The 22,951-nt window shown below is 42.6% G+C and overlaps 1 protein-coding gene across 3 annotated transcripts in view; it reads left to right on the forward strand.

Moving 5' to 3' along the window:
- Positions 1 to 9,190: 9,190 nt before the first annotated feature.
- The window catches only part of Map2k5 (mitogen-activated protein kinase kinase 5), a 226,341-nt gene continuing 212,580 nt past the window's right edge, over positions 9,191 to 22,951 (forward strand). For all 3 annotated transcript variants that reach the window (XM_041679391.1, XM_041679392.1, XM_041679393.1), the window contains exons 1-2: positions 9,191 to 9,946; positions 15,376 to 15,424. In XM_041679391.1, coding sequence (XP_041535325.1) covers positions 9,812 to 9,946; positions 15,376 to 15,424 — 184 coding nt within the window. In that variant the 5' untranslated portion in view covers positions 9,191 to 9,811. The remainder of the gene's footprint in view (positions 9,947 to 15,375; positions 15,425 to 22,951) is intronic.

A 22,951-nucleotide genomic window follows, 5' to 3' on the forward strand; every position in this document is an offset into this window, starting at 1 on the left:
TCTCGCTGCCTGGACAGTCACCCAAAGTTCCTCTGTACCGTTGGGGCATCCATCTTCAGCCTTCAGGCCCATGGTATCCAACAGACATTTCCATAAAGCAGGAAAATTCAAAGTCAGTTCAGTCACTATCTGTTGTGTCCTGCAGAATGTCTCGCAGACTCTTTCATGAATCAGGAACCCCGAAAGATCATCTCAGCTTAGGCAAGTTCCGTAGTCCTCTCTCTGCGGGTTCTCTGTGTCCAGTTTATGCAATAGTCCAGGCAAGAGCAGTTTCTTGCCCAAATGGCTATCAAACTCCATAACGAGCCTCTTCGATGCCCATCTTCCTCTTGAAGTAGATTGGTGCTGCCAGGAGCAGAGTGTCTCATTGTCATGAAAAGTCCTAAGTTATTAAAACATTTAAAATGCCATATTCTATAATCTTTGAAAAATATGAAGAATGCCTATCTAAAATATATCTACGCACATCTAGAAAATATTAACTAACATGACTACAAACTTGACTATTATTTATGATTATCCATCAACAACCTATATTTCCTAATTATACATTACATTTTAATAATGAACTACACAATCAAAATACCTTAATCAATATCAGAAATATGCATATACATATAACAAAATTGAGCTTAAATCTCTATCAATAAAGCAAAATCTATACTAATACAAATTATTCATATCTATATCATATCCCCCTTTAAATGTAAAAGAACGTTTATAAACCATATTTGGGAACGTGGGCGCAGTTTTTTCTCTCCAAACTGCTTCCTGCTGAATGGGGGCGTCGTTAATTAGGTCTTTCATGGTATAACCTGTGTGCTAGTTTCATCTCAGTTGGCAGTTGAGCAAAGCAATTTTCTGAAGATGTTCACAGCAACCCTTCAGGAGGACGTGGTCCATCATACCAAATCGGAATAGAAGAAATGAACAGGGTCTCATCCTCTGTGAAAACAAAATAAGAAATTCCTTTCCAAAGCATCATGTCCTTAGATCCAAATTTCAAAGTCAAGGCATCAAAATATCTATGTTGGATTAGTTCAGCAGCATTTATAAATAAATATCTTTTAGCATCTGTTGCTCCTTCCTCAGCATTTAAATAATTTAAAGAGAGCATAATAGCATACAGTATCAAAATTCTCTGTGTATTTTCCATCTTTGTGCAGCTTTGTTTTAACCTCTATTTTGTTTATTTTTACTTTTAACTCTTTGCTTTTTGAGACAGGTTCTCTGTATCTTTGACCTGAAGTAACTCTGTAGACCAGGCTGTCCTTGAACTCTCAGAGATCCGCCTGTCTCTGCCTCCCAGGCATTGGGATCAAAGGTGTACACTATGACACCTTGAACTCACAGAGAACTGTTTGTCTCTGCCTTCTAGGCACTGGGATTAAAGGCGTGTGCTACCACACCTTGAAGTCACAGAGGTCAATCTCCCTCTGCCTTTCAAGTGTTGGGATTAAAGGTGTGTACTACCACACACAACAACTCTCTTCCTTTTTTTTTTTACTTTAAGAATTTTAACTTTTAGTCTGCATATATTTTTAACACACTGTAAACCATTTAAAAATTTCCTTTGTCTTTGAATCTCTCTTTACTGTATCTCTCTTTCTTTTTCTGATCACATGAGTCTTTAATTTACCAAGCAATCTCAGTAGGACTAAGGCCGTGGCTTTGACGGCTGGATCCAGCCCATTCCTTAGCTTTCCAGCCTCATGGCTGAGGTACTGTCTGTAGCCATGTTTACTGCCACAACTCTATTGCATTTCAAGGTCCCTGCCAGCAAGCGAGCTTCAGCAGCCTGTGCTTGCAAACTGCACGAACTGCCTGCGTAAAAGAGTCAGAGTTTGCCCTGGCAGGACAGCCAAGAAAGCTGACATTTTTAAACGGCGCAGCTTTTTTCCTGCTACGGCTGAAAACCGAAAAGCAGGCGTTCAGCTTTTTCTCAACACCATTTAAGTGTTTCGTGGCAGGACCTCTTAATGAGCTGCAGGGTTTTGCAGCTAAAGCTGAGTCAGGAAGCTTCTCTTAGATGAGAGCGCTTGCTTGCCTCTAGCAAGCAGAGTGCCACAAATGCTTTAAAGACAGAGTTCACGCTGGCAGCACAGCCGAAAGAAGCTGCGCTTTAAAATGACACAGCGTTTTTTCTGCTGCTGTTGCCGAATCAGGAAATCTCTCTACAGCACGCCACCAACAAACAGCAAAATCTGTGTTAAACTCTCTCTTCCTTTTTTTTAAGCCTTCTCAGGTTTTTTAAGTGGGTTTAGTCCATCACGTCGGGCGCCAAAATGTAACAGCGTGAATGAATGCAGACAGATTGTAAAAAAATATATATCTATAGCTTTAATGTAGAAATAGACTTACAGAACCACTGTTCCCACGGAGACCAGGAAAGAGACCAGGAAAGTGTGCTGGGAGCACACTTGCCAAATTTATAGGCAGACATTAGCCCGAGGCGAACACGCCTCCCAAGTGGTGGGACTTATCCCTACATCACTAACTTAAATAAATAATTTATGGCCGGGCGATGGTGGCGCACGCCTTTAATCCCAGCACTCGGGAGGCAGAGGCAGGCGGATCTCTGTGAGTTCAAGACCTGCCTGGTCTACAGAGCGAGTTCCAGGACAGGCTCCAAAGCCACAGAGAAACCCTGTCTCAAAAAAAAAAAAAATTTATGTATTCTTCTTTTCTTTGTAGTATTTTGCCTACATATATGTCTTCGTACCATAAGCATGCCTGGTGCCCACAGAGGCCAAAAGAGGGCATCAGATTCCCTGGAACTGTAAACGACCATGTGGGTAGCAGAAATTTAACCTAGAACCTCTGAAAGACCTCTGTGCTCCTAACCACTGAGCCATCTCTCTAGCCCCAGAGTGTCAATAACTTCCAATGACGTTTGAAAATTGACAGTCGTTCATGTATCCAACAAATACTCAACATGGATGAAGCTGAAGATCAATTTTAGTAGCTTTACTTGCCATCAAAATCTAGCAGTTTTGAGCCTATGTAAAGAAGTCAGGCTGAAAAAGACAGCTTCTGCTCTCAACAGGCTGGGAAGCACGTGTCGGTAACTTTTGTTTGTGGCACCTGGTATAGAATGAATACTGTAGTCTGGATGAGTCTGTAATTGAAAACTGCAAAGGCAGGTTGCCTTTGCCTTTAATGACATTAAGAAGAGGACTCTCTAATGGGAGTCATGTGGCTCTGTCTTATAAGAACATCAACAGAGTTTGACATGTGTCAGGTATAATAAATTATGTTTTCTGAAAAATAAGGGATTGGAATCCTGTTGCAGTATCCTTCTAAAACATTTCAAAAAGTTGTCTTCTATTTCCTCATGCTATGGGAACTGTTATTGTAAAGTCAAACTTAGATAATGTACAGAAGTGAACCAGTAATACTAGAATCAGCTAGACCCATTCTTCTATTTTACCTTATCATTTCTTCTTCTTCTTCTTCTTCTTCTTCTTCTTCTTCTTCTTCTTCTTCTTCATCATCATCATCATCATCATCATCATCATCATCATCAGAGCATGGGACCCAAGCACTTGTGCAAGCAAAGAGAGCATGATACCACTGAGCTACATACCTCTCAGCCTTACTCTTTTAAAACAGAATAAATATTTTGATTGAGTTGTCAAATAACCAATCATCTCTCAGAAGCCAGCCAGTCTTTTGTTGATATCCAGAGGCTACATGTCAATTTCTTAGGAAGCTGGTGAAGAAATGGACACGTCTTAAATTATTACTCAGCCATTACCAGTTGGATAAAAGGGTAATTACAGTTTAACGATAAACTTTAGTATCTTTACTATATAATAAGGAGTTTAACACAAAGCATTTAGTTATTTCAAGGACTTGTCCGAGGGCTTTACACACACTAACTCACTTAACCAAACCACCCTAAGATTTAAGTATTGTGCATTATTTCATATTTTTGACAACTTTCCACATGTCCTACCATGCACAAGGACATTCTGCCAGGTGATAATTGAGAAGCCACTTAAACGTGAATTTCATTGCTACTTCTACACATAAAGAAAATTATACAGAAGTGCCTAACAATGAGACAGAATCATGTTAGATTTTGTTTCCTAGGAATCCTAGCCCTGTCTTCCGAAAGGGATATGCCCTGTGCAGAAATTAGAGCTGGTGAATTCTAGAATATCGGAACTCCCCAGTGCCTGGCATGTGTACTGCATGAGCATCTGCCTGTCATCTCCCCCACCCCTACCCCGGCTTGTATGGGATTGTTGCCACTGCTCATTTTTATTTCTATCAAAATAGATAAGAACACATTTGCCTACTGGCCATTCAGCTTTTTATTAGACCAATCAGGTGCCTTAGGCAGGCAAGGTGAAACAGCAACACATCTTTAATAGTAATTAAGCAAATGAAGAATAAACAAATGTATAACATCTTTACATAGTTAAATATTCCACAACCATGCATACACACACATGCACCCAGACACAGACACACACACAGACACACACACATGCACACAGACACACAGACACACACACATGCACACAGACACACATCAAAACCACAGAATGGGAGCTGGAGAGAGGTCTCAGTGGCTAAGAGCACTGACTGTTCTTTAGAGGACTGGATTCAATTCCCAGCACCAGCATTACAGCTTACAACTGTCTGTAATTCCAAGATCTGACCCCTCATACAGACATACACAGAGGCAGAAAATCAATGCAAATTATAAAAAACAGACAAACAAACATCCAGGAGATCACCTCAGCACACTAGAATAAAAGTATAGAAAGGAATTATTATTAGTGACATGGAGAACTTGGAGTCATTATGGATATGGTATGTTTCTGCTGTGCTGTGGCTATGATTTATATCTTCCTTGCCCCAAAGTTCGTGAATTGAAGACTTAGTCTTAGAGCAGCAATATGGAGAGGTGGTGCGACCTTTAAAAGGTAAGTGCTTGCAGAAGTTCTGCAAGTCATTAGCATTGTGCTTCTGGAAGAAATTGTGGAATATGGCTTCTTTGGTCTCTGATTTTGAGTTACAGTCTCTTCTTGGCACACAGTATTATCCCTTCATTGTGTCAGCTGTGAGGTTCTCACCAGAGCCAAGCCAGTGTCCGCATCGTGATCTTGAACCTCCAGTACTATATGCTAAATAAATATTTATAAAGTTAGCCTGGTCCTAGTACTGCAGTGGGGACGTGGACATGAGCTTCTATCTCTAACCAAGAACCTATCTCTAATTGACACCCGCTTGCAAAGGAAAAACTAGTTTTCTCCAGTGGAGGCTCCCTGGTAAATAAATCACATTTAAGGACAGGCCCCATGCCCAGCATTAGATGGTCAACACAAATGAACTCAATGCTATTTTTGTAGACTTTTTGTCTCATATTGCTTTGTTTAGGTTTTCTTTGTCTTATTGGTCTTTTGTTTGTGAATTATGGTTCCTGACTTTGTGTTTTTTATGTGTCTTGTTTTGTATATGTCTCTGTGTTTCTTGTGCTTATTGTTTTTTCTTTTTCTTTAACTCCGTTTTTTTTTCTTTTTTGTTTGCCTGCTTATTTATTTTCTAAAGAACGAAAGAAAGAAGAAGGGATAGAATTAGTGGTGGAAATGATCTGGGAGGAGTTGGGGAGGGGAACCATGATTAGAATATATTGAATTTATAGAAAATCATTTTTGATGAAAAAGAATAATACAAAAAGTTAGCATGCCTTAGGTATCTTATTGCAGTGGCACATTAGTGTTTATTATTATAATTATGATGATCACAATGATCATTTATTATTGTTGATGGTAGGGATCAAATCCAGGGCCTAATCTGTGGTAAGAACACCCTGCACCACTGAGCTACACTCCCAGTCCTGGAATAGATGTTCTTACATCCATGGTCATAGCAGCATTATTTGTAACAGTCAAAAGGTGGAAGCAATCTAAAATTCCATTGGCAGATGAATGAATGAACATATTTCAGATCGGAAGGATTTATCTTTAGCCCTGCAAATAAGGAACTTTGGAACAAAGTTTCAATGGTGACGAACCTTGAGGGTATTACTCTAAGTAAAATAAGCCAGGCACAAAAGATAAACACTGTCTCACCCCACTTGCATGAGGTTTCTTTTTTTTTTTCTTTTTTTTTTTTTTTTCGAGACAGGGTTTCTCTGTGGTTTTGGAGCCTGTCCTGGAACTAGCTCTGTAGACCAGGCTGGTCTCGAACTCACAGAGATCCACCTGACTCTGCCTCCCAAGTGCTGGGATTAAAGGCGTGCGGTTCACGTTCAAAACCCTAAATCTAATGCCAGTGAAAGAGGAAATGGGAAGTCATCATCTAATGGATAGAGGACTTCACTTTTGTGTGTAGATTGTGTAACAATACAAATGCACTTAAACACTGCAGAACTGCACACTTAAAAAGGCTAAATCTGATCTTATGTGTGTTTTGTCACAATTAACACAAAAATATTAAAAACCAGTAGAGACTTGTCTTGGTTAGGGTTTCAACTGCTGTGAAGAGACACCATGACCATGGCAACTCACAAATGAACACATTTAATTTGGGCTGGTTTACAGGTTCAGAAGTTTAATTTACTATTGTCACGGCAAGAAGCATGGCAGCATACAGGCAGATTTGGTGCTGGAAATGAGCGGAAAGTTCTACATCGGGACGGGCACACAGCAAGAAGAGATAGCCACACTGGGCCTTGCTTGGGCTTCTGGAACTCCAAAGCTCACCCCCAGTGACACACTTCCTTCAACAAGGCCAGACCTTCCAATAGTGCCACTCCCTATGAGCCATGGGGGCCATTTTTATTCAAACTACCACACACCAAATTTTCAGAAATGCCTTCTCCTCAGTTAAGGTCACAGTAGCAGGATTCCCCAGGGCCACTGTCATCTCTGTCAGTGTTAACGCATTGGAATATAGTGTTTCCATGTCCCCTCTTGGTTCATTTTTCTCCTAGCTTTTACCACCTTCTGATATGCTTTATTCATTTTTGTGTTTCTTTCATCAAACTAGTTTGTTTAGAAAGAAACTTTCTATTATATTCATTGAGAAGCAAGTTCTTTGTTTTAGTTGTCAATGATAAATATTTATAAGGAAGAGGAGATGTTATGTTAGTTGACCAGTTCACAGGTTTTAGGCCATGGTCAGTTGGCCCTATAGTCAGTCTCTAGGCCCGTGGTTAAGTAGAACAACATGTCATGGAGTATGTGGAAAGAAGCAGAAGGAAAGTTGTTTTCCTCATGGCTGACAAGGAGGAAGAAGGACCCTGGTCCCAGTAGATCTTACACTATGCCTCCAATGACCTAACTTCCTCTGAGCCCCTCATTAGAATTTCCCATCCCCTTGCAGCATCACTGACTGGCACCCAAGACTTGAACACATGCAGGACATTTCAGATCCAAACTATAACAGCCTTCAAGTAGGACAAAGACAAGCATAGAGCTTTTACTACATTCAAAGTGCTTTATGGCTACCAAACTACCTAAGTCAGTACTTGAGTGACTGATTTATATTAATATTCACTGTTAAAAAGAAAATATTATGTGCAAAAGCTTTAAGATCATATACATATATACCTTTAATTTAGAGAGTGGTACTTACTTACTCTACTTGAGGAAGAGTCCTGGTCAGTCTTCCTTACCAACGTAGGTCATGAAACCTAATACGGACAAATATATAGACTTATTCTACTTGATAAAGAGATACTTTGGTAGTGTTAAGAATTTTCTGTGAAATCTTCATCAAATCATCAAGTCTAAGATTTCATGGTATATAAAGGCTATGAAACCTGAGATGTGATTATATTTGCTGTGTAAATTTTGGGGGAAAAATGTGGCTCTGCCATTTGTGTGTGTGCGTGTGTGTGTATTTTCAGAATACATATACAAATTAGGCAAATGGAGTTGGTTTCCCCTATGGTATTATAAATTTTAAAAAAGATATATTTTAACAAATGATAGGTTAATAGAAAATCTCTAGTTTTGTAATAACTTTTCTCAAATAATAGAAATAAACTTTAGATTTAAGAAGTATGTGGGGAAATGAGTGAATAGTGTATTTTTCAGCCCTGAAGATCAGGTAGAAAGGGGCAGGTCCTACGGTACCTGGGAGAATTTCACTGAATGGATTTCTACCTAAGTTAATAAGGAATAGTAACTAAAAGATGATCATTTTTCTCCTACAATGTCATTTTGAATGCAACAGGAAAAAAGCCCAGGCGGAGGGAATTATGCAACAAGTTTGGGTATTATATTAAAAATTATCAACATTTAATTTTTCCTCTTCTTATATTAATCACATATCTATTAGTTCTGGGGAAAGTGGACACCCCACCCCCACACATCACGTTTATGCATAATCAGCTCCAAAAGGTAGAGATAATAGCACAAATTAATTACACATAAAGGACCTACCTACACATTGTCATTTGTAAGCAATTTTTGCATAGGCACCATAGATCAACAGGATTGTGCACTTTAAAATGTGAGGTAACAAGGCATTTAAAAATAACCAGGGTTTACGGCTACTGCTCCGCTATCATGACTGCATAAACACTGTGATTTAGTTGAAAATATATGGAACAGACGGGGATATTTTTGCAACGGTTGAATAAGATATTATGATGCCAGAAATACAGCTGTCCCCAGGCAGTTAAGCTCTTCATGGAGTTTCTTTACTATTGCTTGTGAGCAGGGGATTGGTTGGTACTGCAGGTCACTCACTGGGGTAAAGGACCTCCCTGAAAAATTCATGCACTTTGCTAACGGGAGAAACACAGTGGTATTTTAGAACTGTTATTTGGAAGAAGGGGCAGAAAAACTTGCTTTTTTTTTTTTTTTTTTTTTTAAAGAAAGGTCTTGCCTGGCTCTTGCTGATTTGGTGCACAAACCCCACGGATATTAAAAGGTACACAATTTGACAAGCTGGAACTGCCCGTCTTTTCTGAAGCCACACTATGCAAGATTAAGCCTTAAATTGTTTTACGGGCAGGCGCCAGCCATAGATCGGTATCTTTCTCTGTTTCCTGGATGCCTTCACCTCCGCCGGTTAACAGGGCAGTCGCCAGTCCTAGCCCACGGTCTCTGTCTCTGCTCCGCCCCAACCTGCCCTCTTTCAACATGGCGCCTCAGGAGGCGGGTCCCACTCGTCGGCTCCCCGGGTTCCGGCGCCGTGAGTTTTGGTTCCGGAGTAACAGCGTTCTAGCAGCTTCTTCCTCCTCGCGCCGCCACCTCCGCCGCCGGGACGCGGGCCTTCATCGGCTGAGCCCGCACGCCCAGCACCCTCCGGTTCCGGCTGCGGCCCAGGACCCCCCTCGTGACCTCGCGGTCCTGGGCTCTCCGGTCTGGTAGCGGGCAGGCGGCACTGGTGCTCCTCCGTAACAGACCCGACCCAGCCCGCGGCGCCCAGACACCCTCCCTTTGCCCACCCAGGACTGCAGGACATAGGCTGATGCACTTCCCCTAAACCAGGCCATTGCTGTGCTGTCTCCCCTTACGCACACGGACTTCAAAAATGCTTATCGGTTCTGTTTTGTCCACTTTTGTAACTCCAGGACCTTCCACTCTCTGCTAATACCTTTTGACCCGTACCCTTTCCCCAGTGCATCTTCTCCGAGAGACACTCAAACTCCACACGACCCGGGCCTGGTTCAGGGCCTGCGAGCTCCCTCCTGATCATTCCTCTTCACTTCTCCCACCATCCTGCTCCCTGTTTTTATCCTATCTTGTGTACCTCGTTCCCCTTGTCACTTCTTGGGGCTCCTCTAAGCAGGGGCCAGTCGGTACCCCTCGCCCCAGGATGTGAGACCCTTTAACCTGTAATGCTGTGGCTGGCCCTTGGCCCCTTCCCTGCCATGGAGAACCAAGTGCTGGTGATTCGGATCAAGATTCCAAATAGTGGCGCGGTGGACTGGACCGTGCACTCCGGGCCGCAGTTACTCTTCAGAGATGTGCTGGTGAGTGGTAATCTTAGCGGCCAAATCCCAGCTTGGGGCTCAGGGACCTGGATGGACAGCATCTTGACCACTGGTGGCCTGAGCTGGCCCCTCGTGGGGTCATCTTGCTTGTTTGAACCATAATATCGATTAATTGCATTCACTGAAAATTGGTAAATGTGCAGGGTCCTGGGAAATAGATGAATCCTATTGAACCCCTGCCCTCAGGAAGCTCCCAGCCTGCACTAGGACTTACACACCGGTGCATTTTTTTCTTTTTCTCTTTTTCCCCCCTCAAGTGTTTGGAAAGCATCTCTGCCCTCATTCTAGCCCTGTCACTGCTGAGTTCCCTGAACTTGTGACCTGTTGGGAAAGGGAAACCAGGGCAACCTTAATTTACAATGTTTAAGCAAACCTTAGATGTCATTGATTGAAAGACATAAACTTACTAGCAATAAGAAAAAAATGCTGCCTGTTAAAACTGCAGCACACCATCCCACGGGGGAAAAAAACAGCTCAATTTCAGAGATGTTGAGTGTTGATGGAAAATGTGCATCTTAGAATCAACAGGAGATTGCCTTGGGATGCTCAGAATATTTCACATCTTACGTAGGTTAATGTAGGTGGGTTCCTGAGCCCATATATAATATATATTACATAGCATTATATGTCTGTATATATGTACTGAGTCAAGAGTAAAAGGACCTTCTCAGGAATTACTGCTCCTGAGGCTGAGAGTAAGCACCGACACTCTGGCTTACTTACATAGTTTGTGTTTGTATGTGTGTGCAGATGTGTGTGCATGCATGTGGAGATCAGAGATCAAGCTCAGGTGTCATTCTTCAGTTGCCATCCACCTTGTATTTTGAGACAGGGCTGGCTGGCTAGCAAACCCCAGGGATCCACTTGTTCTAGCTTCTCCAGTGCTGAGATTACAGGCATACACATGCCACCATGCTTGGCCCACCTCTCAAGCCCCCTTCACCTGCCTTTTTTACATGGGTTCTGGGGATCAAACTCAGGTCCTCATGTTTGTATGGTAAACACTTGGCCAGCTGAGCCATCTCCCTGGTCGGCAAACTTACTTTTGCATGCTATAGTTTCCCACATACTTCAGCCCATTTGCATCTTTCTAGTCATTTGCAATTAACAGGGCACAATTTATTCACTTTATGCATGGAGTAACTCAGACAGAATTAGATGTACTGGGAAGAATGCTCTAGCAGACAGATGTGTAGTTTGACTGGATTGCATATATACGTATATATATATATATATATATATATATATATATATGTACATATAAAATTTCATTTTGAAAGCTAGATGCCAGTGACCATCCAGGCCATGCAGGCTTTCAGGTGCCTAGGTCAAGAGTGTGGTACCTGTAGTGGGCTAGCAGCCTCCAGTCTTTGACACCAAATGCCATCCCTTCTCTGCATCTGGTGTTCTTCACACCTCTGCCCATTGATGATTCCCTTTCCTTATAAGCCCACACAATCCTCATCACTGTCTTCTTCAGTTCCATCTTGACTGGCCTGGCATCTGCGTCCTTTCTTGCCACACCCTCATGAGCATACTGTGTCTCAAGTATACAGCGTTCCTGTCAGTCCTCCCAGGTACCTAGGTTGTGCCTGCATGTTGCCTTTTTCTTTAGCTGGCCAACTCTCACCTGTTTTCTCACACCAGCTTCACTTTCCCTCTGTTAATGTTGGTCAGATGGCCACACTGGTTCCTATGTCCATTCCTATAGTAAACCATACTATATGGTCATGACTGTTTGCCTGACCATTCTTCTATAAGCTAAACTTCTGGAGGAGAGAGAGAGAGAGAGAGAGAGAGAGAGAGAGAGAGAGAGAGGGCTCTGTTTCTGTTGCTTCATAGGACCTGGAAATTTACTGATAGAGCTCAAAATAGGAGGAGGGGCCAGTAAGATGCTCTGTGGGTAAAAGTACACATTGTGCAAGCTGACCACCCGAGTTCAGTCCATGGAACCCATGGTGGAACCAACTCTTGAAAGTTGTCTTCTGATTTGCATACATGTTGCCATGGCATGTGTGTATCCATGATTACTATTTACACACATGTTTATATAATAAATGAAAAATTTAAAAAAGAACATTTATTTTTTAAAAAAAATGATCGCCAACTCAGATGTGCACTGTTATGGTGTCTTTCTTTGAGTCAGGGGGTCATGTTGCTCAGCCTGATCTCAAATTGCCTATTTTGTGAAGGATAACCTCAAACTTCTCATCCCCCTGCCTTTGCTTCTTGAATGCTGGGTGAGCACTAGGTTCTGAGTCGGGTCGTTTGGACTTTCTTGCCAGTTGTGCCACCAGCTTGGCAAGTCATATCTCTCTGAGCCTCAGTGTCCTTATTTCTGCACAGGGACGCCTGCATCAAGACTTGTAAAGATGAAGCACAGAGAAGGTACCCTATAAATGTTGACACTATGATGTAAGGGATAGGACCTGGCCCTTTGCTTCTGAGTACACCAGGAGAGCTCCGGCACATCACACTGGGGGCCCAGCACTAGGGCTCAGGGCTGTGTGTTGGGACTTTTTTGTCATAAGAGCAGCTGGGGGACATTTGTCAGTAAGCGCCAACAAAGACCTTAGAAGTGGGTCTGTGCTCTGTGCTGCTGCTGGCTCAAGGCAAGTCAGGCAGGGTGCCACCTCAGGTCCTTGTCATCCACTCTCCCACTTCACGTCATCTCTTCCATCAGGAAAAAATAAACCCCAAAGAAATCAGCATCTCAGACTTGGAACCTTAAACTTGAAGGCCATGTGAAACTTGGATGGCCCCTTGGTCTACTTGAGCCTTTTCGTACACATTCCAGTTTTCAGATGAGGAAGCTGTACCCTGGGAGGGGCAGGGCCTTGCAGAGCCATAGAGCCTGTTTTTGGCAAAAACCTAACACAGAAGCCAGAGCAGGGTTTGGTCACCAAGTCAGAGTGATTGAGTATTTGAGACCGCAGTCAGTAGTTGAAGATTCCAGTTGTTACTTCTCCAAGTGGCTGGGAGACCCTGTGCAGGTCTCATCCTGTCCCCTCCACGCTTGTCTGTCGTCTGTATCTCTTGGGAGTTAAGTGCAGTGTGGAGGAAGCCAAAACCAAGGGCAGAGACACTGGGCTCTTTGTTGTTCTTTGGCCTTCTTTCTCCTCGTCCCTGGAGACAGTCTTCAGGTCTAGGAATCGTGTGTGGGACTGGGTTGGTCGGTGGCCTTCTCTTTCTCTTCGTAGCCTGTCTTGAAGTCTCACAGATGTTGCGATTTGTGATGATGTTTCTATCCAAACTGACCCTGTGATTCTTCACTCCTCTTGCTTGTCAGGTGTTTTCCTTGTGGTGACAAGATTCCTAACAAAAACCAGTTAGGGAAGAAAGATTTTATTTTCACTCACAGTTTGAGGGTTTGGCAGGGAAGGCAGGGCAGTAGGAGCGGGAGGCAGCTGGTCACGTTGCGTCTGTGATCAGGAGGCATAGAATGATGAGTGCTCCTCAGCCCATGCCCATGGCATGGTGTCACCCATGGTTAAGGTGTGCCTTCCCACCCCAGTTAGCATAGCACAGAAACTCCCTCGCAGACGTGCCCCCAACATCTTTTAAGTGATTCTAGGTTCTGTCTGCTTGATAGGCAATATTAACGATCACAGTGAACAAACACTCTTTGCTATTGACGTCTTTCATTTGGCTCTTTCTGTTACCCATCTTATTTCAGAGAACAAATCATAGTTTTGCTGAAGAGCCAAGTCTTAACATGCACTTACTTACAAAGCTCCCGGCATGCTATAGAGACCGTTTTACTTCTCTTCTGTTAGATATTCCTCTGACTTATTGAGAGGTAGGAAGAAAAATCAAGAAATGATCACTGTCAAGATGTGTCAATTTAAATTTTCTTTTGAAAATATCTTTAGGTAAAGAAAACTGTTGCAGTTTTGAGGATAGCAGAAATCCCCTTGGAAACAAGTACAGAATAATCTCATAGAGTAAAGTGGAAATGTATGTAAAGCCATTAAATGTTCCCTGCTTAAAAATGGCCAATAGAGGGTTTGGGGAGACAGTCCTGCCACTCTGGCTGTGTTTAGGCTTCCATCCTTCCCTCTGGATTGCCTGTATACTTAATTCTGTAGTTAGTGTATAGCCAGCTGCCTGCTAAGAGGTGCTTGCTACCTATGAATGTCTACAAACAGTTTCCTTACCCTAAAATTTTGGCTCCTCACTTCCTCACTAAGTTGATGTTTTACTTGTTAAGATTAGAGACAGAGACGACATCACCTTTTTTTGACTGATGAGTAAAGGCTACCCAGGATAGTTGTTTTCCCTGATCAATTTTTTTTTATGTACAGATTTGTTTTTTTTTTTTAAAAAAAAAGGAAAAAGAAGTGTCAAGATGATTATGCAAATTGGCACTGCAGCAAGGCTCCCAAGGAACTGCCTTTAGAGGAAGCTGCAGCCTCTGCTCTGCTAAGTGCCCTGCTTTGGAAGGGCTGTGAGCTCCCTGCTGAGAAACGCTGCCAGCCGGCTTTGTCAGCTGGCTGCCTGGTGCTCGTTCTGGCACAGCCTGGGCATGGGAGGGCCGTCGTAGCAGAGCTCCTGGAGAGAAATGAGGTCTGCAAGGCTTTTGCTGTGGGATTGGACATGATGGAGGGCCTCCTTTCCCAGAGCTTAGGTGTTCTGTACCTCTTCGATTTAGCTGCCCCTGCAGACTAATTTTTTTAGTGTTTTCAACTTTAGAGACTCATTTACATATTAATAACAGATCATATATACCTTCTAGGGCTTCCCGTCCAATGAATTATATCCCAGCAATATTAAATATGTTTGTGTTGCTTAGGAATAAAGGTTGATGAGAACTGTCTTATTACCCTTATGCTGCATATCATCACAGAAACTTGTTTGCTCAAACTCCCACTGTGAGAGCGAGGCTCCTTGTGGTCTTTACAGATCAGGAACCACATTTGTTGAGTGTCTACCACGTGTCAAGCTTATGTTTATTACTTAATTACTTATGTTTATCATTTAGTTTTCACATTACTCTTTCAGTGTCATTGGATACATTTTGGAAATAATCAGAATGAGGCTCAGGATGTTTAAATAAAAAAAAATGTTTCCCAGGTTGTATATTTAATAGTAAGGACCCAAGCCTAAGGTGGTCTGACTCTTAAGCCTCTTCCCCCCGCCCCCCACAATATATGAAGCTGTGTGTGGGTGTGTATAATAGTGTGGTGATGTGCACTGTTGAACTGAGAATAAAAGATTGTCTTTAATGCAATATGAAGGGAGTAGAGATGTAAAGTTTCTGCAGAAGTGTGATTATCAGCTCATGTTTCCATAGTATACGCCAGCATCTCAAAAATCCTTCCCAGGTTCCCCTATTTTCTCTTGGACTTGCCACATGTTGGCAATAAAGAAGGTGACTAATTGTGCTTCTTTATTCTTCCTTTGTTTAGGATGTGATAGGCCAGGTCCTGCCTGAAGCAACGACAACAGCGTTTGAATGTGAGTCTGGCTCTATACGCTCCTCATTCTCTTTCTGCAGTGATATTTCACATGCTTTATGGGTTGCATTACTTTCAAAACTGACAAAAACAGATTATTTATGATCATCATATGGTACATTTAAATATTTATAAATTAATGCAAGTTTAATGATGATACTGAACCGAGTAATATTTTCTTATTTAATCATATCTTGGGTGTGCATATCTCTACAATATAGCTTTAATTACCAACATGACCTTTATCTGCTCTTCTCCGTGTTATGATAGTGCAGGGCAAAATGAAACGTGTAAACTACCTGTAGACCAGTGATCGTTGATGAAGAGGTTTTAATTCTTCAGTGCTTTAGGACATAGCAGCCGAATAAAGCTCTTATGGGCGTGTGTGGAATGATTCTGTTTCAGTGAGCTTTGGCTTTCCTGTTGATGATGACAGGGGCCCTTCTGTCCTGAATCCTCTGCTCTCCATTGAACTGGCTTTTATGGACAGGGCTGGGATGTGCCAGGAAACTGGTTTTGATACAATCTTTGCAGAGGAAGGCCTGCCGCTAGTTTAGAAGTTGTGTAGGGCCTCAGGTGCTGAGAAGGGTAAAGTCAGGAGTTGGAACTGTGGTCTTTCCCTTTTTTGAAGATGGGGCCGTGGGCTGAAGAGATTGCTCAGTGGATAAAACACTTGCATCATTGTGAGAACCTGAGTTCAAATCCCCATAACCCATGCAAACACTGAGCAGAGTAGCACACATTTGTAACCCCAGTGCTCCTACGGCAGAAGAGGAGATAGAGACAGCAGATCTAAATGCTGTGGGGCCAGCGAGCCTGATGGAGTCAGCAAACAACAAAAAAGAGACCCTGTCTTAAACAAGATAGACGCTGAAGACCAATAGTTAAGGCTGCCTTCCATACATGTGCTGTGGTATGTTCTTATCTACTCTTACACATAGGAACATGCCCATATATACTCGTACACACATATACACATCATATACATGTATGCACGCAAAAGTGTGTGCCACTTTCCAATATGGAAATGATTGCAACTTTCCCCCCCACTTGACAGTATGCTTTTGTTCCTGTTTTAAAGATGATCACTGGTAGAGTGTACAGTAAGTAATGTCCTTGTTAGAGGACAATTCAACCGTACCTAGTAACAGGTAAACTATGTAGCACTTTTTACTCAGCAGAGCTCTCTTGGAAGCTGTCCAACAGAAACACTGAATGCCCTTGTTGAAACAAGATGTACATGGTAGGACTATTTTTTGATAGTAAAGGACTAAATATAAGCAAAATGCCTCTGTAGAGTGGACCAGGAAGTGATAATGTGTCCATGTTCTGAAGCACACAGCGGTACCTGGAAAGAACACAATCAGAGTGTATGTGCTGATACGGAAGGAGACTGGGATTGGTGGTTGAATGGACAAATGATGTGCCTGATACAATCCCATTTCACCAAAATTCTAGCCCTCCTTACCCACCTCAGATGTTTACTGGGGACAGGATCTGCAGAGGACTCAATGCAGTGCTTCCTTCCCTGGAAAATGGACATGGACCCGGGGGAATTAGAGACCAATAAGTACATGTTTCACTTTGTGTATGTCCCCATTGCTGGAATAGTGTTCAGTAACCAGAGTAGGACAATTAATTACTGTTTTATTAATGGTGCTAGACTCTTTATACTATTGAGGAATATATATGTATTGGGTATACATTCACACAGATACGCAGACACACACACACACACACAAAGCTCTATTTAGACTTCTTTCAGTAACTAAAGGGGGCCGGGGCCAGGAGTATTCCACGAGTGAGCATTTGGTGTTCATACTGCCACCAGATAGTTAGCTCATTTCCTTTAGCCATCACAAGATTCCCATGAGGTATGATGAAGGACTGTTGTTCCTGTTTCAGCCCAAGCAAGGGCATCTCCAAGAACTGAACAACTTGCTCAGATGCATGAGAACGCATTCTAGAACATATTTTCTCAACCACTGTGCTGGATGCCAAGAGTCACTACAGTTGAAGTATATTCTCACTGACTTTCCATAAAACATGCAAGGAGTTTATTTTCACTCTACTTTAATCTCTCTCTGTATGTATATGCATGTATGTGTATGCCTATGTGGTCCTCCCACCCCCCATGCGGGCACCTGTGCAGGTCAGAGGACAACTTTCAGGAGTCGGTTCTCTCCTTCCACAGTTGTTCCAGGGATTAAACTCAGGCCATGAGGCTTGTACACATAGGCCTAACTTTGTATTCTCCACTCCTGGGCCCGAGCCTGCTCCACTGGCATCCAGGTTTAGCATTCATAATAATAGTGCTAATTGTTCTAACTACTATACTGACGGTTTTTCTGAGGCAGCCAGTGTTCAGATTCTTTCTGAAGATTGTTACTGGGGCTTAATAATCTTCGTAGTGACTCTGCACAGTAGGAAAATTTGACCTGTGAAGAAACTGGAACCCACAGACGTGAAGTGGTTGCTAGGAAGTCACGGAGCCCAGACTCAAACACACACAGTCGTCGTAAGCACTTGGAAATCTCTGAAGCATAGATAGAAAAAAATGTTCAGACTTAGAGGTTTCCATTTTTTTTCTTTTTGTTGTTTGTTTTTTTACTTGATTTTTGAAACAGGGTTTCTCTGTAACAGTTCTGGCTTTCCTAGAACTGGCCACGAACTCACAGAGATCCGCCTGCCTCTGCCTCACAAGTGCTGGGATTAAAGGCGTGCGCCACCACCGCCCAGTTTAGGTTTCTATTCTTTAATGTCATGTTCTTCTGTGTTTCCCAGTAAGGATAGCAGTTCTGTATCTGGCTGTTTGCTGGTCAGCTTTGCTCATCTATAGATTATGTCAAGATTCTCTCCCTCCTCTCTCCCTCTCTTATGTCCCTCCTCTTTCCCCACTCCCTCTTCCTGCCAAGTGCTAGGACTATGGGCACTTGCCCCAGCATCCAACTCTGGACCAGCTATAAAGTGGAAAACAAACAAAAAACCAATATAAACATACAGAGAAAAATGATGACAGCCTTTGTTGTTTTGGGCTGGATTATCATCACCCTCGGCTGGCTTTCTCAGGATTGTTTTTGAGTAGCTTGATTGTCTGACCCAAAAATATGAACCATTAAGTAGAATCAATATGCAAGAAACAGTTATGGTTTGGTTTGTAGGTGAATCTTCTGGGAAGTCTGAGGCATTTTGGTGGATGGTGGATGAGTAACCCTCAAATCAATAAAACATTGTAAAGGACTATTTAACACTGCAGCGCGCACCCAACCCTAACTGACTCCTCATACTGGAGAACTGGTGTGATAATTACGAGCAGCAAGAGACAGCGTAGGGCTCAAAGCTACCAGTCTTCATAAATGTAGGGGAAAGGGTTGAGAGGACAGGAAACGTTGCTGATGTGACAGCTTGTCTCTCCGTGCACTGTTCTCAGAGTGGACGGCCAGCTGCTTCTAGTTGCCTTTCCCTCCCTCGCCGTGCCAGTCACTTCTTTGAACTAACTCTAGAGCTCTAGGGGACATGCTTGTTGAGCAGAGCCAGTGTCCCATGTGTCTATATTCAAATGAAAATTGTGAAATGCTCAAGAGCTACAGCTAAATAGATACTGTCCTGTGCTCTGGGAGTATCTGTGCTGTCTCCTGGACCTAGATGTATTTGGTTATGGTGGACAATTCAAATTCCTACTTGTACTATATTGAGGGGCAGAGGTTCTACAGTTGCTGTGTTTTCTCTGGGTTCGCTCCCTGGCCTGTTGTTTCTAAAGGAGTTAGGGCTTTATGGGATAGGAGGGAGGCTCCTGTGGGCCGCATTCACCAGTGGAGCTGGTGATCCTAAGCCTCTTTTTTCTTAATACCCTTGTGGGTTCTTCTTCCACATGACTGGTACACAAAGAGCATTATTTAGTTAATTAGCTTTTTCACGTATATTTATTTAGTGTATGTGTGTGCATGTGTACACCTGTGCTTGCACATACACATGCATACAGACATAGGCCATATCACACGTGTGGAGCCAAGTAGGAGGACAGCTTGCAGGAATCAGTGCTTTCCTTCCACCGTGTGTGTCAGGGGTCTAAGTCAGGCTCTCAGGCTCAGTGACAAGTGCCTTAACCCACCGAGCCAACGTGCTAACCCAAAAGTACTAATTAATGCCTAGTGGGTTGTTTGTTTTTATATAATGGTATATTGTTATAAATTTTAAATAGCTTAGAAACAAAGCAGAAAGTCCTCATTTTCTCATTTATTGTTAGTGCTTCTTGAGTTCCCTTACATACTATGCTCCCGTTATCTTCCCTGCCCTCATTGCTAGCATGCATTAGACTTCTTTCCAGCATCGGTTGTGACTTATTTAATCTACTAGATGAACATCCAAGTTTTTAACCAGCTTTTTAGAACCAGAGAAAATGTGGAAATCCACAGTAGTGGCTTAGATCTTTCCATATTGAGTACGTTGGTGCGTAGGATAGATTTCTAGGCATTTGGAATTGTTGTGATACAGGAAGCCCTCTGCTCTGAACCTCCGTGACCGTGTGTGCTTTCCAAAAAGGAACTCATTCACAACCCACCACCATACTAGAAAGCCCTTTCTGCACCCTCACCAATCCCTAGATACTAGTGGGTTTCTACTCAAAATTAATTTGATGGGTAGAAAAGTTATTACTTTTCTCTTTATATTTCTTTATGAGTATTAGTATTTTTCATGTGTATTTAATGTCTATAAACTGTTTTTCGTCACCTTTGCCCATGCTTCTTTTAGGTTGCTTTTTTTCTACTTGATTTGAAAGCTTTCTAAAGGAAAATATTGGTTTTCTTTTTTTGTTTTTGTTCTTTTTTTTGGTGGGGCGTGGTTTTTCAAGACAGGGTTTCTCTGTGTAACAGCCCTAGCTGTCCTGGAACTAGCTCTTGTAGACCAGGCTGGCCTCGAGCTCACAGAGATCTGCCTGCCTCTGCCTGCTGAGTGCTGTGGTTGTCTGTCTTTACAAGTATTGTTTTTCTTTTCAGCGTGTTTTGTGCCTTTTATTCTCTCTCTGTTTTTTCTATAGAGAAGGTAAAAGTTTTATGTGGGCAAGCTTACCATATTTTTTCTCATTACTTCTGGATTTGTTATGCTTAAAAAGGTCTTCCACATTCCAGGGTGCTGAAAACATTTATTTTTATTGCTTTTTCTTTCTACTTAATGGGGTTTTGCACATACATGTTATTTGTGTGTATCATTTTTTTTTAAATGAAAAGCATGAGTTTTTTTTATTACCAGGAATAGAAAGATTTTATTTTTACTATTGTACTATTTTCAGTATATTTTGGTGACAGTAGTCAGATGGAGTCCAGTTTTATTTTTCATGCAAATAGATAGTTGACTCCATGCCAGTTATTGAATACTTTGTCTTTTCCCAGATGTGAGAACATTTCTGAGATGAGACTAAAGTCCATAACCATAAAAATTCCTGTATGTTGCATGTGTGGGCCTAGCGGATGCTGTGGGAGCCTGGCACTTATGAAGGCCCAGAGTCCCTGCTGAGTCTCTCGGTTTCATTAGCAGATTAATGAGCGCTCTGACACACCAGGTGATGAACATCAGCCAGCCCTGCAGATGCATTTCATGTGCCTGTCTATTACGTGCACATCGTTCTCTGTGTTTTTCTTGAGACCAGTGGCTATTAGACTGATGTTGTGGGACGGGGAAGTCTCATGGGCAGCTTGAAGGATGAGCTTGACGTTCACCCCGACACATGCTGGCTTGTGCTCAGACACATGTGTTCTCACTTCTCTATGATACTAGCTTCAGGGCTGCAGCCGTCCCGTGTCTCCATCCTTGTCAAACTCTGTATCAGAATAGACTCAGAAAACATGGTGAGAAGATGAATGTTTGTGCCTTTCTTCAGCCCCAACTATTTATTTTTAATTTTTGAAAACTTTTATTTATGTGTTTATGCATTTGAGGCCAGAAGCCCGTTGTAGGTACTGGGAACTAAATATGGGTCCCTGGATGAGTAGCAAGTATTCTTAACCACTGAGTCATCTCTGCACCATCCTACCTCTGACGGTTTTCTATTCCCTCCCTTCCCCCTCCCTCCTTCCCTCCCTTCTTCCCTCCCTTCCTTCTTTCCTTACATCCCTCCCTCCCTCCCTCCCTCCCTCCCTCCCTCAACTGTAGTTGAGTATTGGAGTGGTATGTGTAGGAGGTGCCTTGTGTCTAAGTTGCAGCAAAGTCTAGTGAGAACGGTTGGGTGGTAGCCACTTTTTATATCATGGAAAAGTTCAAGTCTAAAGATAGAAGAAATGAAGTTTCATTTTCTTAAATTGTTGTATATAGAAAAAGGGTCATTATTTATAAACAAACAGATATATTAGTGGGAAAATTATAATTTACAATGAATGTACATTGAGTCTGAAAAATATTGGACACATAAAAGTTAATTATGCAAATTTGAGGAAATTTGAAGAGAACTTTAATTTGTAGAATTTTGGCTTTAACAAGTCTAGACTCTTTTTAGTCTTATATATATAATACTGTTAATTTGCATGAGTATAAAGAAGTTCTTTAAACAAGCAGTGGACCAGTTGTTCCTCGAGATCGGTGGCTGCTTGCATTTGAATCCCTGGAAATCCTGCAACACCAGGCACATAGTAGACTTGAGATGCTTTTCTGAAATGCATGGGTGCTTGAAGAAATAAAATACCTGGAACAAGTTTGTTTGTTCCATATATCTGCAAACCCATTGAACTTGTCTTCACATAGAGCCAGCATGTGGTCTATTCTCAAAACCTCAACTTGACTAGGCTTAGTGGTACACCCTATGTCCCAGCAATTCAACAGGCTGAGGCCAGAGGATTGCATAAGCCATGAGTTGAGCCAGCTTGGGCTGCACAGTGAAACTCTAACTCTTAAAGTGGGGTGCAAAACTCAGAACATCTGTAGCTTGTTAGGCCATCATCACCCTCATCTGGAGTAGGACAGTAGCCTTCTTGGCCCCTGTCCCAGCCTTCCTCTTGTCCACCCAGCAGCCAGGGTGATCCTCCTAGAAGATGAGATCTTAAGCATCAGAAAGCTCCCATGAGCCGGGCGGTGGTGGCGCACGCCTTTAATCCCAGCACTCGGGAGGCAGAGGCAGGTGGATCTCTGTGAGTTCGAGGCCAGCCTGGTCTACAAGAGCTAGTTCCAGGACAGGAACCAAAAGCTACGGAGAAACCCTGTCTCGAAAAATCCAAAAAAAAAAAAAAAAAAAAAAAAAAAGAAAGCTCCCACGGCTTTCATCTTACTCACCAGTGAAAGGCAACTCCTTCAAATGCTCAGGTCCCATGTCACACACTGGCCCTGACCCAGCCACACCATCACTTCTCTGGACTCTTTCTTTCTCCTCTTCGCATTCTGTTCCTGCCAGTCTCACTTCCTTTGTCCCTGGATTCCAGGCCAGGAATTCTTCCCTTGTGCTAGCTGTTCTTTCTGCCCACAGTGTCCTTTCCCAAATATCATCTGTATGTATATGACCTACACAGTTTCCACTTCACTGTCTCCGTGCCTGAGTATCATA

This window comes from Microtus oregoni, unplaced genomic scaffold, assembly GCF_018167655.1.
Source record: "Microtus oregoni isolate MIOR12 unplaced genomic scaffold, Mior012 000032F_ref0000030, whole genome shotgun sequence".
NCBI lineage: Eukaryota > Metazoa > Chordata > Mammalia > Rodentia > Cricetidae > Microtus > Microtus oregoni.